General features: G+C 40.1%; 1 protein-coding gene and 1 non-coding gene across 45 annotated transcripts in view; one reads left to right on the top strand and one right to left on the bottom strand.

Annotated features, from left to right (window-relative positions):
* AKAP13 (A-kinase anchoring protein 13) overlaps positions 1–21,640 on the bottom strand; it is a 378,015-nt gene that overhangs the window by 82,592 nt on the left and 273,783 nt on the right. For 33 of the 44 annotated variants that reach the window (XM_078326957.1, XM_078326966.1, XM_078326968.1 and 30 more), the window contains 3 exons: positions 16,025–16,161; positions 5,279–5,649; positions 2,520–2,573 (listed from right to left, as the gene is read on the bottom strand). In XM_078326957.1, the coding sequence (XP_078183083.1) occupies positions 2,520–2,573; positions 5,279–5,649; positions 16,025–16,161 (562 nt within the window). The remainder of the gene's footprint in view (positions 1–2,519; positions 2,574–5,278; positions 5,650–16,024; positions 16,162–21,640) is intronic. The other 11 variants (XM_078326969.1, XM_078326964.1, XM_035304043.3 and 8 more) reach the window with 1 other exon arrangement.
* Positions 9,790–9,895, top strand: LOC118154951 (U6 spliceosomal RNA). Its single transcript, XR_004745200.1, has one exon. It is a non-coding gene; the product is annotated as a U6 spliceosomal RNA (small nuclear RNA).

Raw genomic sequence — 21,640 nt, 5'->3', positions numbered from 1 at the left:
ACATTTTAAATCAGATTAAATTAGTCGTATAAAGGTTACAAGTGCGGCAGAAAGTAAAAGTATACACAGTGGAGACACTCCTCTGGTTTGGTAAGCAGGATGAGACTGACATAATTTACTTGTGTGAGGAGAAGAGATATATTTTACAAACACATGTAAGACTCAGAAGTCCATTCTTTGACATTATTAACTTAAATTTAAAATCACCAAACAGTTAACGAACAGGCGTATTTTTATCTAAATATCCAACTTTTTTAGAAACACAATGTGGCAAATCAGTAACTGAACATACACTGCTAAATTGTCATCCTCAAAAATAATCTTCTGCCAGGCACAGTGGCTCATGCCTGTAATCTCAGCACTTTGGGAGGCCGAGGCAGGTGGATCACTTGAGGTCAGGAGTTCAAGACCAGCCTGAGACCAACAGGGTGAAAACCCGTCTCTACTAAAAACACAAAAATTAGCCAGGCACGGTGGCATGTACCTGTAATCCTAGCTACTCATGAGGCTGAGGCAGGAGAAATGCTTAAACCTGGGAGATGGAGGTTGCAGTGAGCTGAGATCATGCCACTGCACTCTAGCCTGGGCAACAGAGTGAGACTCCGTCTCAAAAAAACAAAACTCCTTTTACAGATTTACTGTTCCTTTACTTTCAGAATATGACAATAATGTGGAAGACTGATGGGATTTAGGATGAAGAGAATGAAAACAACAGGGAGACAGGAAGAGAGACATACAACCTTTTTTTTTTTTTTGGAGGCTCAGCCTCGCTCTGTCACCCCCAGGCTGGAGTACAGTGGTGCAATCCTGGCTCACTATAACCTCTGCCTCCCAGGTTCAAGCAATTCTCCTGCCTTGGCCTCCTGAGTAGCTAGGATTACAGACATGTGCTATCATACCTGGCCAATCTTTGTGTTTTTAGTAGAGATGGCGTTTTACCATGTTGCCCAGGCTAGTCTCAAACTCCTGGGCTCAAGTGATCCATCCGGCTCAGCCTCCCAAAGTGCTGGGATCACAGGCGTGACCCACCGTGCTTGGCCAAGATATAATAGCTTTTCTAAGGAAACAGGAAGGAAGTTGCAAATGGTCTATGATGTCTGCCCTTCCTGGTAACAGAGAGCTCCTTTCATAATTAAGAGTATTTTCGAAAGCATCGTCACTTCCTCGATTCCTAAATTAGTAGGAGTAATACTGGCTCTTTGGCTTTATTTTGAAATTTGCAAAGTTCTAGATTAAAAACAATAAATGTCCCTCTTCCACCTCAAAATACTTGTTTGGATATTTCAATTTACAAAATTTTAAACTATACATTATGTTCTTCCTACAAAAATAAGTTCCACTAGGGATGAAACTGACTGGAGCTGGTGATGACAGGCACATCTATATACTAACTTGGACTATATCCAACAGCAATCTGTAGTCTACTACCTTGTCATCAAGTGCACATTTTTAATAAGCTCATATTGAAAAGCTTTAATAAAGGGCCAAATATATCTCCAAAGGACCTTCTACTCAAAAACTTATTTAGTAGAGATGGGGTTAAAACTTATTTAACAACTTATTTTCTGGAAGAGCAATTTCACAGAAATCATGATTATCTGAAATTCATGAGAATATCTGAATTTAAGCTCAATTTCTTGCCTAAAATCTGGAATTAAAGAAAGCACCCACTTTAAAGACAAACTAGGAAAGATTACTATTTGCCTACTTCCTAACAAAAAGGTTCAGCTAATAGTTAAAAATACTTCTTTACAAATGTCTCTCAATAAGAGAAACTAACAGTAATAGAACCCTAATTTTTGGATTTCTAAACAACGGAAGAAAAGGTCACTAATGACTTCTAAAGAAAATCCAAAGGAAAATTTCAAGCAAATTAGCACTCTGACTAGAAATTACTTTCAGATTATAAGTCATTTAATTTTAGCTTCAGAATATTACCTGACAAATACTAATTAAGGAATTCAAAGGCCAAGAAATCAACTTATGCCTCTGACTTGGCTTTAATAAATGACTATATCCACAGTGGAATGGAAAATGCCAGGTGGCCTAGTACTCGAGTAAGTCTTTCATTACATTATTAAAGAATGTGTTGAGAATATTTTAGGGCCTGTGCACAAGCACACATACATTCCTGGCTTTTCTTTTCTGAGGAGAAAAAAAAAGTACTCCCCAGGGTCCATTACATAGGCACAACATATACAATTCTTGAAATTCTCCTAGAGAAAGCTGGGTGAGACCCTATTATCAAAGTCATCTGAACACCAATAAGCACAAAATAAAAAAAACACCTAAAAATAATTTTTACAAAAGATGAAATAGGATAAAACTTCATATTAAAGAAACCATTTCATATAAAATGGACACTGGCAATTAATAAGTACTTATATTTTATTTGCCTGAATTAGATGGGACATTACTTAAAAGCAGATGATCCAGTCATGGATTAAGCAGAATGAGATGCTTGTTAGTATATGCTCAGAGGTGACATGGTTAGTCCATCAAGTTAATGAACTCTGTACCTTCTCCTATGAATGGGAGGTCTCCTGACAACATCCCCAAGAACTCGCATTGAACTGAAAATGAATGGTGAAGAGGTCAGTGTTGTAGGTTAAACAAAATGGGATACAAATGCATGACACACACAAACACCACACTGAGAAGACAGACACTGCCCAAAGAGAAATGGCACAGGGAAGAGAATAAAGAAATGTGGAATAAGAAAAATATAAGGACCAAAAAGGCCTGACAATTTCTGTGGAGGGCTACTTTGCTCTTCCCCTTGCTCCAAGGAGTTAATCAGATGGCAAAAGTTATAAAGTTTATTAAATTATTAAAGTTAAACAATCAGAAAAAAATTACTACTCGAGACTTTAAAGGTGTTTTTCTTTTTCTTGGCTGTAGGAGAAAAAAGAAAAAAAAATTTTCTTAACACTTTAAAACTCAGGTTATATTACATGCAGGTAATACTGTAAGAGTGAGTCAAACTAATTAAAGTGATAATTAAAGCCTCACTCTCATTCCATTATCTTCAGAGGTATACGACAGTGTTCCTAGGTAACCCTTAGCAATAAATTCAACAGGAGATCCCATGACATTATGCAGGATGAAAAGTAGTAGAGTTCTAGTCTCAGTTCAGTCTAAGATCACCATGTAATTTTGGGCAAATCATTTATTCTGAGCTTCAATTTCGTCATCTGAGCTACATGACAGAGTCACATGTAGCTCTACAATCAAAGTTGTGACAAAGGAATCCATAGTGGATTATAAAGAAAAATGGATTGTACAGAAAATAAATCCTTATTCCTTAATTCTGTTATCATCTAAGATTAGGCTGTCCTGCCAAAAAGGTTACCTTTGCTTCAAGAAAAGAATTCTAGCTGTAGGGATTATTCACCATGGCCTTACATTTTCTATTGCTGTAAATGCTTAAAAAAGTACATCATGAGCAAAACTGGGGAATTACTTTTTATATGATGTAGGGTCTCAAATGTATATAAAAACAAGCTAGCAGAAAAAAAACGCTGCTTATTTTTAAGGTCAGCCTCCTAAATGCCACCACAGCATAATATGGAATTACAGAAAAAGCATTTGATTAAGAGATCAGAGATAAATGGATCAATGATGTAAACTATCTGTGCCAGTCTTCTCATCTGCAAACATGGGGAAATACCACCTGACTCATGGAGAGGATTGAAAAATTACATCAGAAATGTGTTATAAAAAGTGTCTGAAAATATTAGCGAATCAGGAAGATATAAGAAGGTATAACTGTGAGCTCCATGAAGGCTCTGTGTCTTGTTTACCTCTTTATCTCTAGAACCTAGAGCAGTATCTGGCACATAGTGAGTATTCAATATATGTTGAATAAATGAGTGAATGAACATGATTAGATAGCCATATTATTATCAGGAGGTTGAGGAATTTGAGCAAATAACTGCTCCAGCTGAGCTGTTTACATCAATTATTATTACCATTATATTTTGAGACATGGTCTCACTATTGCCCAGATAGCATCCTCAAACTTCTGGGCTGAAGCGATCCTTCCATCTCATCCTCTCGAGTAGCTGGGACCACAGGCAAGAATTTCCATGCGCAGCTAACTGTTTTCTTTTTTGTAGAGATGGGGTCTCCTATGTTGCCTACGCTGGTCTCAAACTTCTGAGCTCATGAGATTACATCAATTGTTGTAAAAGAACTGTCAGCCTCGTCCCTTATCTGTTACGTTTACTAGCAAAGTAGCTTTGGAATAAGTATACACTTGTAAATACAGCAGGCACTACCGCAACTCATACTTTAGAGCTAAAACCATCTGTTTAGCTTACATTCATCTAGGCAGCCAGCAGTCAGAAGTCAAATTTGACTTATCTTTGTATAGCCTGCTTCCAAACTGAAGGACTGATACTGGGTGACAATTATAATAAAAGTTCCCACATGGGAAAATACCAACAATTTAATGATATGTAATGAGTCTTATATTCTCTTGAGGATTAAACAATGACAATTTAGATTTTATCAAAACTTTCTATATTAGAAACAGAAAGTTTTAGTTCTTAGAAAATTGATGTGTTAAGACTGTAAGACTTCATGTTTCTTTTTATTTTGAGATGGAATCTCACTCCCGTCTCACAGGCTGGAGTACATGGCACAATCTCTGTTCACTGCAACCTCCATTCCCCAATTTCAAGCAATTCTCCATCCTCAGCCTCCCGAGTAGCTGGGATTACAGACATGCACCACCGCGCCCGGCTAATTTTTGTATTTTTAGTAGAGACAGGGTTTCACCGTGTCGGCCAGGCTGGTCTCAAACTCCTGATCTCAGGTGATCCACCCGCCTTGGCCTCCCAAAGTGATGGGATTACAGGCATGAGCCACTGCACCTGGCCCATGTTTATTTCTTAATTAACATGAAACTACTGCCTCCAATATTTCCTAATTCATGAGTTTCATTAACTAATGCAGCAAGAATAAACATTTCCATTTACTAAACACTCATAATGTGACAATCACATTTCATTGTATTATTAAAAATAATAATGAAGGTATCCTGCCGATGAGAAAATTAAAGCTCAGAGGGGTCAGGTGACTTGCCCAAGGTCATCTACATAGTAAATTATACAGCTAGGGTCTGAACACAGATTTTCCTGATTCCAAAGCCTACCTTCTTTCTAGTCTGTACTATGGGGTCTCCTAAATTCTTTTACCAACAACAATACCAAGCCAGAAACTTCTCAAAAGCAAGCAGACATTGAGACACTAAACAAACTGCCTCCCATCTCACCTCCGGTGGTTCATTTCAGCATCATTGGCTGCATTTTTCCCAGGTCCCCAGCTGTGCCTCCGGAAGGGGGAAAGAGAGCGCATGGAGCTCCTCAGAACAGAGCAGTTTGCAGGCACTTCAGTGATACTGTCCATCTCCTCCTCCTCCATGTCGCCTGGGCCAACAGGCTCACTCTCACTTTCTCGACCCTCAGCTCCCATCCCATGGCTGTAGAAGCCATCAAGGCTTTGCCGATCTCTGGACTTGCTTGGCTTTGAAATGTGGGAGAGAGACGCATCACTGCCATGAGAAGAATGTCGATCCAGAGAAGCTGTGTCATCGGTAGATGAACTGGATCCGGTGATATCACAGACCAACTGCTCTTCTTCAGGCTGTAATGGAGAGAAAGCCCATACGTTTGAAGCCAGCAGGGCCAATCAGACAGCCTCAGTTATTCTAAATCAAGCCAATGGCTTCACAGTGGACTCCAGACAGGCAAGGTCATAATTGGTTTCAAACAGACTTTTGGTTTTTTTTTATAGGATGATCACAGTTGGATTCAAAGCTCCCCGGACTTGAGAAAAGAAATAGCCTAAGTCTATCCTATCTTTTTTTTTTTTTGAGACGGAGTCTCACTTTATTGCTCAGTATGACATATAGTGGCTTGATGTCAACTCACCACAACCTCCACCTCTCAGGTTCAAGAGATTATCCTGCCTCAGCATCTCAAGTAGCTGGGAGTAAGGAATGCACCACCAAGCCTGGCTAATTTTTGTATTTTTAGTACAGACAGGGTTTCACTATGTTGGCCAGGGTGGTTTCTAACTCCTGACTTCAAGTGATATACCCACCTTGGCCTCTCAGAAAGCTGGGGTTACAGGCGTGAGCCACTGGGCCCAGCCTAAGTCTGTCCTCTTTATATCCTTTTACTAGAGGTACTAGACTAGAAGTACATCATTTTTTTCTTTTCTTTTTTTTTTCCAATTTAAGACAGGGTCTCACTCTGTCACCTAGGCTCACCATTGCAGTGGTGCAATCACAGCTCACTGTAGTCTTGAACTCCTGGGCTCAAGTCATTTTCCCATTTCAGCCCCCTGAGCAGCTGGAACTACAAGAATGTGCCAGCATGTCCAGCTAGTGTGTGTGTGTGTGTGTGTGTGTGTGTGTGTTAGACATAGGGTTTTGCCATATTTCCCAGGATGATCCTGAACTCCTGGAATCAAGCAATTCTCTTGCCTTGGCCCCTAAAGTGGTGAGATTACAGGTTGAGCCACCATGACCAGGCCCTATTTTTCTTTAAGAGGAAAAATATCAACTTTATGTTAGTTCTTTCAGTCAACAACACCAACTGCAATGAAAGGAATCCATTTGTCTCTGGGTTTTCTGCTATATGGAAACTAAATTCATAATGTGTTAGGTTTTTTTTTTTTTTTTACAAGCTTTAACTGAAAACAAAGCAGTCTGCTTGGCTACAACAATAATGTGCTGAAATTAATACTCCAAAAGTAAGTCTGTGGTTATTTTCAGTGGCCTTCTGAAAAACGTGGAATAGCTTATGACCCTACCTAATGTTTTGCCACAAATGTATAAGTACCTGTTACAAATATCTAAATGGAAGAAAGCTATATATTTTTCTCATTTCACTGAGAACTGGCTTGAGTGTTATGAAGCAAATCATACATTAAATTATCAGTCCTGACAATGAGGTCTTTGATAAAGTGATAAGGCTCTTTGCCTGGCTAACCTCTAGCGCCTAACAGGAATTGTGTAACTTAGTCCTAGTAGCCTGACATTTTCCACTTGTTGAAAGATACCAGCCGCCAGGCACGGTGGCTCACACCTGTGATCCCAGCTACTGGGGAGGCTGAGGCAAAAAATCACCCAGAGGCAGAGGTTGCAGTGAGCCGAGATCACATCACTGCACTCCAGCCTGGGCAACAGAGCAAGACTCCACCACAAAGAAAGGAAAAAAGAAAGAAACCAGAACACAGAACTTGATGGGTGAGGCAAAGATGAGCTTCATGACACCCAAAAGGCCAAAGGTAGTACCTAAGAGATGATGGATCACACTCTTAAGATGTGGGCACTATCTTAATATCTATTTTGCACTCTTACGGGATGAGGGCAGGGAACAGGGAAGGGGATTCTGTAATTCTTTTTCCCTTTTCCACAATATTTTCCTAATTATTCTACTGAATTTTTAATTAAGGGAAAAAAATGTATGGTTCTCCAAGAAAGAAAAAAAATTATGAAAATCTTTTCGCTTTGGAACAGAAAACCAGCCCTATACTATAAAGAAACTCTGTTTAAAGGTTTAATGTAACAGTTAAAAAGCACACTGCCTTCTGAAAGCACTCTTTCTACCTTTTGGGCTTGATCTCACAAGGTAATAGAAGGCTTTCTTTTTCCAATTATGTGGAATCCAGTTTCCTAGATTGTTTTTTAAGCAATGTATGAGATGGGAGTGAGAGAGAAGATGCATAGGGATCACTGGACAGGTCAAACTGAGGCCCAGATTGTCCAATGGACTCAGGCATGAGCAGCAGAATCAAGATTTGAACCCAGACTGATTTCAACTCAAACTGCCCTATTCTGGTACCTCAATCATCTTTTTAAAACCCTGTAAATAGAAGATACCAAAGTCAGTATCAGAAAAATCCCTTCACTGGGTCAGTCTGTAAAATAAAACTACGGTTCATCAGGTAAATTCTAAATTATTGTATGTATTTTAAAATAAAATTACAGACTATGCTTTTTAAGTGAATGAGGGACTCAGGGGCTTCCTAAAGGGGTCTATTCACAGAGCAGCTCTCCATGGACAAGGACAATGTTAACGGTCTCGTGAGTATCTCAGCTTTCTCACTGCAGTGGGTTGAACAGTATCCTTCTCAGAAGGTGACCTTATTTGGAAAGAGGGCCTTTGCAGATGTAATTAGTTAAGATGAGGTTATACTGGAATAGGGTGGATCCAACATGTCCCCAGATCCAACACAAACGGTGTCCTTGCAAGAGAAGAGGAGACACAAAAAGGCACACAGCAGGGAATGCCATGTGAAGACAGAGGCAGAGCCTGGAGTGCAGCATCTACAACCCAAGGACCACCAAGGACTGTGAAGAAGCACCAGAGACTAGGAGGAGGCCATTTTCTCTCAGAGCCTCCAGAAGGGAAGCAGCCCACTGACATGGTGATTAGGATCTCCAGCCTCCAGCACTGTGAGGAAGTAAGTTCCTGTTGTTTTCAGCCACCCAGCTTCCAGTAATTTTTTTACAGCAGCCCTAGGAAACGAATATACTCACTTTCAGCAGCCTAAATTTCTAATTCTCAAAATAATACCAAGGGACAAACAGGATGAACATCAATAAAGCAAAATGTGTAACAAGCCTGTTCTAAAACATACAAGAAAGCCTTCAAAGCAAACAAGAATTTTGAGTTAAAGTTTCCATTGATTAGTTTACCATATAGCCTTCTTACAGTTAGCTATTCCCAGTTTGGAAATAACTCACAGACAGTTGTATATGTACTTCTTCACTCTGGCATCCAATCTTGGAAGGACTCTGCCCTGATAAAAAGGCCTGCTATCTCTCTGGGACTTTACTAATCTGAAGTTTATAAAACAACTGTCTACCTTTTTGACAGCCATTAAAATAAGATGAGAAAATCTTTGGTGGCCTGTTTATACATATTTTAAAAACAAAGAGATCTGTCTAGAATATATCCTCAACACAAAGCCTTTCTTCCTAATATGTGCTTTTAAATCGGATGTCACTGAAACTACATGGTTTCTACAGCCTTACATATCTGGTAGGAATAAAGTTCACACAGAATAATATTCTTATAACTCAGGATTTTTACTGTATTAGGCAGCTCTTTCTATGAATTGGTGGTTATTACTTGAAAAAGGAAAAGAGGCCAGGTGCAGTGGCTCATGCCTATAATCCCAGCACTTTGGTGGGTGGATCACGAGGTCAGGAGTTTGAGACCAGCCTGGTCAAGATGATGAAACCCCAACTCTACTAAAAATACAAAAAAATTAGCCGGGTGCAGTGGCAGGTGCTTGTAATCTCACCTACTCAGGAGGCTGAGACAGGAGAATCGCTTGAACCTGGGAAGCAGAGGTTGCAGTGAGCCCAGATCATGCCAGTGCACTCTGGGTGACAAAGCAAGACTGTCTCAAGAAAAAAAAAAAAAGAAGAAGAAAAAGGAAAACAAAACGTCACTGGTGAAAATGTAAAATGGAACAATCAGCTGTTTCTTAGCAAACTAAACTGATACCTACCACATAATGTAATAATTCGAATCCTAGGTATTTACTCAGAGAAATGATATTATTTAAATTCTATTTATATGAGCTTCTAAAACAGGGAAAACTAATCTGTGGTGAGAAAACAAGACAGATGTTGCCTTGAGTGAGTCTGAATAGAGACTGACTGAGAAAAAGTATGAGGAAACTCTAAAGCGGTGCTTGTAGTCTGTATCCTGACGCAGGCTGGGTACACACGTGAATAAAGGCTTCTATCAAAAGTCATGATGAGTGCTCACTTCAGTAGCACGTACACTAAATTGGAGCGATGCACAGAAGATTAGCATGGCCTCTGTGCAAGTATAATGCACACATTCGTGAAGCAGTCACTACTTAAAATTTTTTTTTTTAAGTCACTGACTGGTAATCTCAAGATTGTGCATTTCATTGTATGTAAATTCTACCAAAAAACCCAACCAGTCTATAAACAAATATTGAATTCAAAGTGCTCAGAGTTGAAGTATATTGATATTTGTAATCTACCTCAAAGAATCTAGGAAAACTGGGTGGACAGAAGGATGGACAGATACATAGTTACATAACAGAGCAAAAACAATAAAAAGTTAATTGTAGGATCTAGCTGGTGGGTATATGTGTGTTCATGGTACAATTTTCCAAATTTCCTATATTTTTAAATATTTTCATGATAAAATGCTAAGAAAAAATGCCTGATCAGCTTTTTTAGCCAGAGTAACATTGCGTAGGTATGGACACGTAAGTGTATGGAGAGGTATAAACATTATATACACTTACATACATAAAATTATAAAAACTGCTGCATACTTTACATCCTATTACTATGCCTGAAGAAATCATGCTTAATATTGCCAAATACTAGTCCTTTAATCTTCATTCATTCCCAAATATTCATTATTATTATTTATAATAAAACACAAGGCACTCTACTACCTGCCTTGGAAAATAACAGCTCACATTTTAAACACCTAGCACATGCCAACCACTTAATCCATTTACAAGCATTACCACTGGTTCACAGTTATAAAATTTTAATAATTTCAGCACTTGTGAACAGGCAATTGTAGGTTTTTGTTTTTTTTTTTTTGGAGACGGAGTCTCATTCTGTCACCCAGGCTGGAGCACAATGGGGCAATCTCAGCCTCAGCCTCAGCGCCCCCAGTAACTGGGATTACAGGTGCCCACCACCATGCCCAGCTAATTTTGTAGAGACAGGTTTCACCATCTTGGTCAGCTTGGTCTTGAACTCCTGACCTTGTGATCCACCCCCCTCAGCCTCCCGAAGTGCTGGGATTACAAGCCTCAGACGCCGCACCAGGCCTTTTTTTTTTTTTTCTTAATGAGATGGAATCTCACTCTGTTGCCCAGGCTGGAGTACAGCTCACTGCAACCTCCGCCTTCCAGGTTCGAGTGATTCTCCTGCCTCAGCCTCCTGAGTAGCTGTGATTACAGGCACCAGCCACCACCCCGAGCTAATTTTTGTATTTTTAGTAGAGATGGGGTTTCACCATGTTGGCCAGGCTGGTCTCAAACTCCTGACTTGAAGTGAATCTGCCTGCCTCAGCCTCCCAAAGTGCTGGGATTATAGGCATAAGCCACGGTGCCTAGCTGCAATTAAAGTTTTCTTAATTAGGATTCTGTAAATACATTTACTTTTATTTATTTTTAATACAGGGTCTCCATCTGTTGCCCAGGCCGGAGTGCAGCTGTACAATCACAGCTCACTGCAGCCTTGAACTCCAAGGCTCAAGTGATCCTCTTGCCTCCACCTCCCAAGTAGCTGGGACTACAGGTGTGTACCACCATGGCCAGCTAATATTTAAATTTTTTAATAGACACAGGTTCTCACTATGTTGCCCAAGCTGGTCTCAATCCTGGGTTCAAGCAGTCCTCCCACTTCGACCTCCCAAAGTGTTGGGATTACAGGCATGAAGCAGCATGCCTGGCTTACATTGACTTTTATCCTATAACTGTTTATTATTATTATTATTTTTTTAAGTAAATTTTTAGGTTGGAGATCAAGCACTTGAGAAAAACTAGTGCAAATGAAAGAAGGATGTTCCATTTAGGTTTTGTATCTTAAAGAAGTCATTTTAATTTTTTTTAATCAACTGTAGATACATCTGCTAACCTGGAGAAAAAAATACATGGAAAAGCTTCATTTACCTCTTTTTGGGAAGAGAGGCAGCAAATATTAGTATTTCCTGTAGACATTAATTATCCTTTTGGATAACAGATTGGCCTAGATCATGTATTTTTATAATCGTACTTTGTCTCTCAGCTAGTGCCAAAAAGAATCCTAGGATTTCTTTTCACTTAAAAACAAAAACTAAATTTTATGCCACTGATCTAAGAAAAAGAAAGTCCTTAGGAACCCACACATATTCATGAGAACAAACAGGAAGCTCATTTGCCAGGAGGCATACTGAATGGAAAGACAGGGTTAAGGTGAAAAGGTCACAACAAACATTAGCTCCGCAGTCTGTGAGGCCCCTCACACAAATGGCTGCAGGAAGTGACCTCATGTTATCACTCTTGGTTCACAGAAAAAGATGTTGCAATGTCTTGCCTATAGATTATTTTTTAGAGAAGAAGAGGGTAACCTGGGAACAAATTGTAGGACATTTTGATATTTCACAAAACAGACTGTGGGTGACCACTAAGGAAGGCTTTTAAGGAAACAGTTAATGGCTTATCTGCCAATGCCCTGCTTTTATTTCATCACTGGCTAATAGAGCAGGTTTTGGGAGGTTGAAAGTAAAACAAAAAATGAAGACATTTCAGAGTCAGGCCTAGATGCAAACCTCAAGTCGGCTGCTCACCCACTAAGTAATTTTGGATAAATTTCTTTACCCATCAGTGCCTCTATTTCCTCAAGAGCATAAGGAGGATAAAACCACCTACTTGTCAGGGCTGCTGGGCAGACAAATTGAGATCAAATATTTAAAAAATTTAGTTCAGTACCTAATGAACAGTAAGTATCCTGTCAGTATTAGTTTGTCTCTCTTCCTTGCGTAAGTAAGCCCTTGGTTTTATTAACGCTAGAGCAAATATTTATTGCAAAGCCTCTCCTGCTCACTAACTACTTTGTTAGAGCAAAAACACTAAGAAAACCCTCCCCATCTCTTCTCAGGCCATTTAGACATTCTCAAGCATGCATAAAGAGGTGAAAGTGAACCTACCATTTCTGATTTTCCCTAAGCAGTCTGGTATAAAATGTAGGTGTTGTTTATTTACTTATTTTTTTCTGAGACAAGACCTTGCTCTGTTGCTCAGTCTGAAGTGCAGTGGTGACATCATGGCTCACTGCAGCCTTAACTTCCTAGACTTAAGCACTCCTCCCACCTCAGCCTCCTGAGTAGCTGGGACCACAGGTGTGCACCACCATGTCCAACTAATTTTTGTATTGTTCGTAGAAACAAGGTCCCGTTATGTTGCTGAGGCTGATTTCCTTGGCTCAAGTGATCCTCCCACCTTAATCTCCCAAAATGCCAAGATCCACCGTGCCTGGCCTCCTTCAACTTTTAAAAATTGTATCTGTTGGCCGGGCGTGGTGGCTCAAGCCTGTAAGCCCAGCACTTTGGGAGGCCGAGGTGGGTGGATCACGAGGTCAAGAGATCGAGACCATCCTGGTCAACGTGGTGAAACCCCGTCTCTATTAAAGATACAAAAAATTAGCTGGGCATGGTGGCGTGTGCCTGTAATCCCAGCTACTCAGGAGGCTGAGTCAGGAGAATTGCCTGAACCCAGGAGGCGGAGGTTGCGGTGAGCCGAGATCGCGCCATTGCACTCCAGCCTGGGTAACAAGAGTGAAACTCCGTCTCAAAAAAAAAAAAAAAAATTGTATCTGTCTGGTGTTCTTGGGGGAAAAAAAAAAAAATCTCCCAAATCTAGCAAAGGCCACTTATAAGAGGAATTTCATAAATGGTTCTGGGAAACTGAGTTAAGAAGGTGAAATACAGAAAATTCTCATTCTCTTTAGCTAGGAAAACCATTCAATTCAGTGACCAGAAGTAACTGTGAGTCTGAAGAGATGGTATTACCCAGGGACAACCTGCCATGCACCTAGGAGGTTACAAGCAAGTATTCTTAATGAAGACACTTCAATGTTGGTTTTTTTTTTTTGAGACAGAGTTTCGCTCTTGTTACCCAGGCTGGAGTGCAATGGCGCGATCTCGGCTCACCGCAACCTCTGCCTCCTGGGTTCAGGCAATTCTCCTGCCTCAGCCTCCTGAGTAGCTGGGGTTACAGGCACGCGCCACCATGCCCAGCTAATTTTTTTGTATCTTTAGTAGAGACGGGGTTTCACCATGTTGACCAGGATGGTCTCGATCTCTTGACCTCATGATCCACCCGCCTCGGCCTCCCAAAATTCTGGGATTACAGGCTTGAGCCACCATGCCTGGCCAACTTCAATGTTTTAAAAACTTTTTACATTAAAATGTTCTTGACCAGACCACAAAAAAAAGAAGAAAAAAAAATTTCCAAACATACATAAATGTATATCAAATCTCTGTATATCCATGACTCAGTTTCAGAGATAATCAATGATCCCATTTTAAAGCTGGAACTTAGAGATACTGTTTAATCTGTTTCAGTACATTTTTAGAAACACGTTATCTTCAGAATGGTATTCCCCTTAGGAGGAATATAAGTCCTTAAATTAAAACCTTAAATTTCACGGTGGAAATTACCTAAATTCTGATATATATATATATATATATATATGTAAAAAACCTATTGATTTCTCTTTTCCTAAGAGAAAGGCAGATCCTCTAAATGTGGAGTTTTTACTTCACAGAATTTTTTGTCAACTACGGGTAACAAAAATAGAAATCCTTAAGGTTGCATCATATTAAAGAAATATTTCCAAGGACGTTGGGAAGACAATGAGCTCAAGATAAAGTTACGGAAGGCCAAAAATGAAAGGAAGGTACACAGGGTACACTCACAGAGGCGTTGATATGCTCCCGATTCCCACGCCTTTAGGTCTCTCTTCCTCCAACTTTTTTTTTTTTTCCTTCCTGAGATGTAGTTTTGCTCCTGTTGCCCAGGTTGGAGTCCAATGGCGTGATCTTGGCTCCCTTCAGCCTCCACCTCCCGGGTTCAAGTAATTCTCCTGCTTCAGCCTCCCGAGCAGCTCAGATTATAGGCATGTGCCATCAAGGCCAACTATTTTTTTGCATTTTTAGTAGAAATGGGTTTTCACTATGTTGGTCAGGCTGGTCAAAAACTCCTGACCTCAAGTGATCTACCCTCCTGGGCCTCCGAAAGTGCTGGGATTACAGACATGAGCCACGACACCCAGCCTATTCTTTAACTTCTACACAGCATCATTCACCATCTTGGACAACCTAATCACTCACTAACACAACTCTCACCACTTCTCCAAACTCATTACAAAACTAGAAGGAACAGTCTACATAGGTTCAACAGTGTTTCTGACTCTTTACCTCTTAGCATTAAGAAAACCATTTGTGGCATATAATTGAGTAGCATTTGCTATCTTTGCTGTGGAAAAGCCCTCTATTCTCGGGGGAACAAAACAGAACTTGCTGCAACTAGAAATAAACATAAGCAAAAGAGAGCAAACTGCCCCCATCGCCGCCTCCCTTAGACAGCCTCAAATTATATGCACATGAGCTGACTCATGTGGAAGGGCTTTTCAACAGGGAGAAAGCTTGGGCTCAGTTGCAAAGATCGAGAAAGTTCCAATTAAGCAGGCTAGATGAGGATGAGTGATACAACCACACTTAGCAGGAAGCTTCAGGCCTAAACACATTAACCAGATATGACTCTACAGCTGGCTTATATATATGACATCATATAGTCTAAGCTGTAGTCCTTGCTGCCCACTGAGAAGTAGTCACTGTCTTTTGACTTACTTCATACTAAAGGGAATTTCCATTTCTTTTGATTTCTATGTGAGCTTCAAAATCTGCATGTAATTAGTCACAATTTCACAATAAACAAATTTGGTTTTCTTCCCCATCCACTTTTTTTTGGATACAGTCTTGCTCTGTCACCCAGGGTGGAGTTCATTGGTGCAAACTCGGCTCACTACAACCTCCTCTTCTTGGGTTCAAGTGAGCACATCCAACGAATTTTTATGTTTTTAGTAGAGATGGGGTTTCATCATGTTGGCCAGATTGGTCTTGAACTCCTGACCTCAAGGGATCCACCCACCTCAGCCTCAAAAAGTGTTGGGATTACAGGCGTGAGCCACAATGCCCAGCCCAATGCCTTTTTCTAAACCCTGGTAATCTGGTGTTTCCTTCTCCAAGAGAACATTTACACTCCTCTCAGAGTGAGTGAGGCCCTACAAGGCTAGCTGGATCACAACTTACTAGCAGGAGCATATTTAGGGCAACAACATGTCTTGGGAAGACAATGAGCACAAGAGGGAAAGAAAGGCAGAAAAGAGTTTGGGAAGCCCAAACAGGAACACGAAAGCACAGGACGAAAAATGAAATAAAGGTCCATGCAATACCTTTGGGAAGATGATGCTGTCCATTTCATCACTGCATGAGTGAAAGAGGGCAGAATCATTCTCAGACTCTCTTTTAAGTACACCTTGTTTTGAGGTACACTCTCTGCCCAGTCCAACATCCAGGAAGTTCTCACATTCTGAAAAAGAAAATTTATTCATCAATATTGAAAAAAAAAAACAAACTTTATTTTCATTCCAGCAACCAGTCTTTTAAATCTCTCTTTCACACTTATCTTCCTTCCCTACATCTTTTTTTCAATATTAAGAAGCTATAAAGGACACAGTCAAATCAGTAGCTTTGCTACTCCAATTCTAGGTTGATAAAGCTCCTATAGGACAATTATGTATCTGCCATGATTATATTAGGTACAGAAAGATAAAAGGATGATTTAGAAGCATATTCTACCTCTATTTAGATACCCGAATCGTAATGTTTTCCTCTTGTTAGGGATTTTTTTTCTTTTCAAAATCCAAAGTCTGTTACTAGCAACTATGTGATAGGGTGGGTTTTAAATTTATAGGTTCTACTGAGTAATAACAAATATAAATTTAACTTTTCTTACCATAAATAGCTCTTAAATTGGGGGCATAATGTGCCAAAGGGGAAAAATATATCATTTAGAATCTGTTTTCAGTTCAGTAACTAGAACAGGGACCCTGGCAAGCCAGAGAGGGGTCTGCTATAGAAATATTACATTGGTAAATCGAGGAAGCCTAAAAACTTAGCCTGAAATAAGCAAGGTATTCTCTCTCACTAACTTTGCTTGTTTTGAGACGGGTTCTCGTTCTGTCGTTCAGGCTGTAGTGTGGTGGTGTGACCTCAGTTCACTTCAACCTCTGCCTCCTGAGCTCAAGCAATTCTCACACCTTAGCTTCCCAAGTAGCTGGGACTACACGCACATGCCACCATGCCTAGCTTATTTTTTGTCAAGATGGGGTTTTACCATGTTGCCCAGGCTATTAACTTTGTAAACAAAAGTGACATGTGATTTGGTAGCATTATGGTTAAAGAGATTTGTAGATGGTTAAACCAAGAACCCAAGATCCATTACAGAGTGGATATCAGTTTCCTTCAGGAAGTTTTAAGGATAAAAGTCATGGCTAGATGTGGTGGCTCACGCCTGTAATCCCAGCACTTTGGGAGGCCAAGGCAGGTGGATTACCTGAGGCCAGGAATTCGAGACCAGCCTGGCCAACCCCGTCTCTACTAAAAATTCAAAAAATTAGTCAGGTATGGTGGTGGGTGCCTGAAATGCCAGCTACTTGGGAGGCTGAGGCAGGAGAATTGCGTGAATCTGGGAGGTGGAGGCTGCAGTGAGCTGAGATCACAACATTGCACTTTAGTCTGGGCAACAGAAACAGACTCCATTTCAAGAAAAAAAAAAAAACATAAAAAAGTCATACATCTCTGTTTTTGTAAGCATGTTAATGTGTTTAGACAAACATGTATGTACACTTTATCAAACCTGTAGGTGACACTACATGATCAAGGACAGAGCAGGAAACCTGGCTATCTAAGAGATAAGCGAACTCTACCTGGAGGTTTTGGGGGAAGCAAAATCAAGAAGAACTGACAATACAAGGTGATGGCAAAACCGAAGAAACATTAATAGTTTTAGTTTTTAGTCTCTATTAGTAAACAGTACATTGTCATCCAAAACAGGAACAATCCCGTCACTATGCCCCATCCAGCCACACCCTCCAGATTCTGCTTGTTCCTAGATAACATCTAAAGTAGAACACTGAAAAACAAAAATGTGTACACAGTAATGGGGTCACAACAGTCAAAACACCTGAGACACATTCAGCTTGCTGAGGAGCTTAAGGAAAATGTGCCTAAAGATGGTCACAGATTGCCTCTATGCTATTCCAGGGGCCGAACAAAGGCCACTGAGTGTGAGCTGCAGAGCTTCACTACAATGGGGCTTCTGAGCAATAGGCTGGGTAGCCCCATAGAGTAATGACTATTGAACCCAGGAGGTGGAGGCTGCAGTGAATTACCACTTTACCAGAAGGGTTGGAACAGAGAGTGAATGGCTATACCAGGATATTACAGAAAGGGTAGCTAAACAGAGAGGGCAGTGAAGACTAGAACAGATAACTTCCAATGTCTCCTTTGATTATTAGAGTCTATGCTTGCATGATAATTATGCTGTCCCTGTGTTGAGAGACAGTGGGAAGAAATAGTTCTTCTAATTAATATTTATTGATTAGTGATAATTACTAAATTATTCGCCCTGGTAGCTTAGAGGAAGGGTCAACAAAGCACTGCATTAGAATAGGTCATAAATCACTTGTCAATAAAATTACTTTTTATCCAAATAGAAAGAAATGCTTAGTGTTGTGAGGGAGGCAGTTACTGTCTTATGGCAGAAACAAACATATTAGAAGACAATTTCAGCAAAGATTTACACAAAAAAATGCCATAGGAAATGGAACAGGGCTCATGGATTAATCTGAAAATCTTTCAGTTAAAACAAAAATCACCTAAGTTTGCTTCAGTCTTGGTTCAAACTATTTCAGTTTGTTAATTCAGTGGGAACACCCCTGCCTTTAACATACTGGAAACTATGGGTATTCTGGAGGGTTTTTTTTCACATTTCTTAGAGCATGCAGTAACTTAAGAGGAGTTGGTGGGTGTGATCTATTCCTTTCCCCACTTGAAAAAATAAAAAACGCCTTTCTGTGGTTGAGGGAAAAACAGGGGGGCTGGCCAAGAAAAGAAAGGGCTGTCACAGCAACTACGCTGAGCTGCTCACTGTCCAGCTGGCTGTCTAACAGACCACGTCCAAATTCCAGACTGGAAAACAAACCAGCTCATGATATTTGAATGGAAAATTCATGGGAAAGATCCAGATTCAGCCCTGGTAGGGATACCTCACCCAGAAAATAAATTCAAGCCATCAAGGGATGACAAACCAGGTTTGGGATGAGAGTCTGCTCTGGGAGATAAAGCCAATTGTTGAGGAGGAGAAGAGGGGAAAGTACATAAAAAAAAGAGTAAGATGGAGAGAGAGCGACTATAAACCATTATAACCCCCCAATTTCATGGGGCAGGGGGAGGTGGGAACAATCCCTAAAGGCAGAGCTAAGCCATACCCTGGGTCACATGTATTTTTAAGTTTTCAAAATTAATCAAATCTTTTCTTTCTTCCATGCCCCCTTCCTAATGAATAAAGGGGAGCAGCATATCAAAGTATAAACAAGAATAAAGAGCTCTGGTTTTAGAGTTAGACTGCTTGGGCTTAAATCCAGGTCTGACTAGTTATTAGAAGAAAAATTCCAGGCAAGAAGTAATTTCACTCTCCTCTCAGTTGCCATTTCTGTAACAGTGACAAGGGATGATTGCTACTTCCCTAAACGAGCCATAGTGACAGAAATAATTTAGACATATAGTAACCACAACTCTGGTTTCTAGAACATAGCAGGTGTGTGATACATGTGCCTAACAAAGTTAAGGCTTCATTAACCTTTAATGTATGATTCCGTAAGTATCCCGATGACAATGCCTTAAAGATGGACATAGCTAGGGCCAGTCCCATTTTATGACCCATATGTAAATTTGTCTATAATTTTTGTGTACTGAGCTATTATTAGCTTTTTAGAAGCTAAGATATAAACTTTTAAAAAGATGTTGTCTAGTAACTGGGGTTTAAAATAACAGATATACCAACAAATTGTTGTTGTTGTAGGAAAACACACTGCTGACACCCAGTGGGCTCTGTTATGTCATACTAATTATAATCCTCCCTTGTAATCATCCATTACTGAAAGGAATACAAAGTGACTTTAAAAGACAATATATTTTTTTGAGATGGAGCCTTGCTCTGTAGCCCAGGCTGGAGTGCAGTGATGCCATCTTGGCTCACTGCAACCTCTGCCTCCCGGATTCAAGCGATTCTTCTGCCTCGGCCTCCCGAGTAAGTGGGACTACAGGGGCGTGCCACCACACCCAGCTAATTTTTGTATTTTTAGTTGAGACGGGGTTTCACCATATTGGCCAGTCTGGTCTTGAACACCTGACTTTGTGATCCGCCCACCTTGGCCTCCCAAAGTGCTGGGATTACAGGCATGAGCCACCATACACGGCCAAAAGACATTATCTTATTTGGTCTAATGCTACTGCTCCCTTGAGGAAGTGCTTATAAAGTAAAATAGAGAAACGTGCTAAACAAAGTAGCTGGGATTCACAAAAACACTATGCCTAAAATCAAAATCTCAGTAGCAGGATTCTGATCTGCAATTTTTAAATCGAGATTTAAAAAAAAAAAAACTACTCTAGAAAGACTAAATTGCTTATGCTTGGGATTAGGGTGTGGAGTGGGTCTACAGAATTCAAAATTGTGTCCTGGGGAAAATGTTCAGGGGTTCAAAAATCATTTCTCTAAATATGGAAATTAAACTGTTATGTATGGAGATCTTTCCTTCCTGTGAATATTCAAACTGTGAGCAACCTCATTTAATCTTTACTTGGCAGAAAGTTTCACGGTTGGGTGGTTGTAATTACACTTTTAGTAAAAACCCCAAACAATTTAAGGAACCAAAACACAGTACTAAGTGGCACATGTTTAAGTAGAAGGTTCCAGGAGGCTACATGGGGGAAGTATCAGCTAAATCTGTGAACAGGGTCAATCTTGTAAAACTTAGACCCTATAGCAAAGTATCCTTTCCCTATTCTCAAAAATGAGACAAAAATAGAGAAAAACACTTTTTATGTCTGTTTCTAATATTTCCTTTGTAGTAAAGTCAGAGAATTGAAAATCAGTAGGAAGTTGCTCAGCAGTTAGAGAATTCAAAACAATTTGTTTTTAAATTTAATACTGCTGGAGGGTATCTACACCTAAACCATTTCTAAAAAGACCTGCAAATGAAGACCAGGTAATTTTTAAAGCTGGGCATTAAAAATTGGGAAAGGAAACAGGTTTGTTGGGTAAAGCAGACTAAGAAAACTCAGAATGCAAATTACTAGTATTCATTTAGCAGCCGTAGGAACAGGCAAAGGGATTACACATCATGTCATCTGTGTAACACCCTCAAAATGAGACAAGCTAACACTTTACAGATGGGAAGCAACAGAGCACACAGAGTTAGAGGCCGGACTCGGTTTAGAAGTCGGGACTCCTAAGTAACCACAAGCCATGTGCTGTGTCATTAGAGAGTAAGGACTTAAGAGCATCACACCCTCAAGTGTTGTTAGTAATAACGCAAAGATACATAAGGAGACTCAAATCCTGACCATGCATACAAAGTGTATTGGTTCTCATCCCTGGATTCACAGCAGGGTAACCAAAGGAGCTTATGAAGATTCTGATATCCAGGCCACACTCCACCCAATTAAATCAGAAAATCTGGAAGAAGGACCCAGGCATTAGCATATTTTTAAAGCTTGTTCAGCCAGATAATTCCAAGGTGCAGTCAAAATTGAGAACCTCAGGTTTGGTTCTTAATAGTATATTTATATAACCTTTTACCAGATTAACGAACCTATGTCACATGCATATACATGTCACAGATGCCATCACAAATGAATGAATCATAAAGCCACCTATGACATCTGTTACTACCAAAATAAAATTAAGGTAATGACATGCTCATCTTCAACTGTGGGACAAAAAT

The sequence above is a fragment of the Callithrix jacchus genome, chromosome 6 (genome assembly GCF_049354715.1).
Source record: "Callithrix jacchus isolate 240 chromosome 6, calJac240_pri, whole genome shotgun sequence".
NCBI lineage: Eukaryota > Metazoa > Chordata > Mammalia > Primates > Cebidae > Callithrix > Callithrix jacchus.
This window is presented reverse-complemented; position numbering and strand designations above follow the sequence as displayed.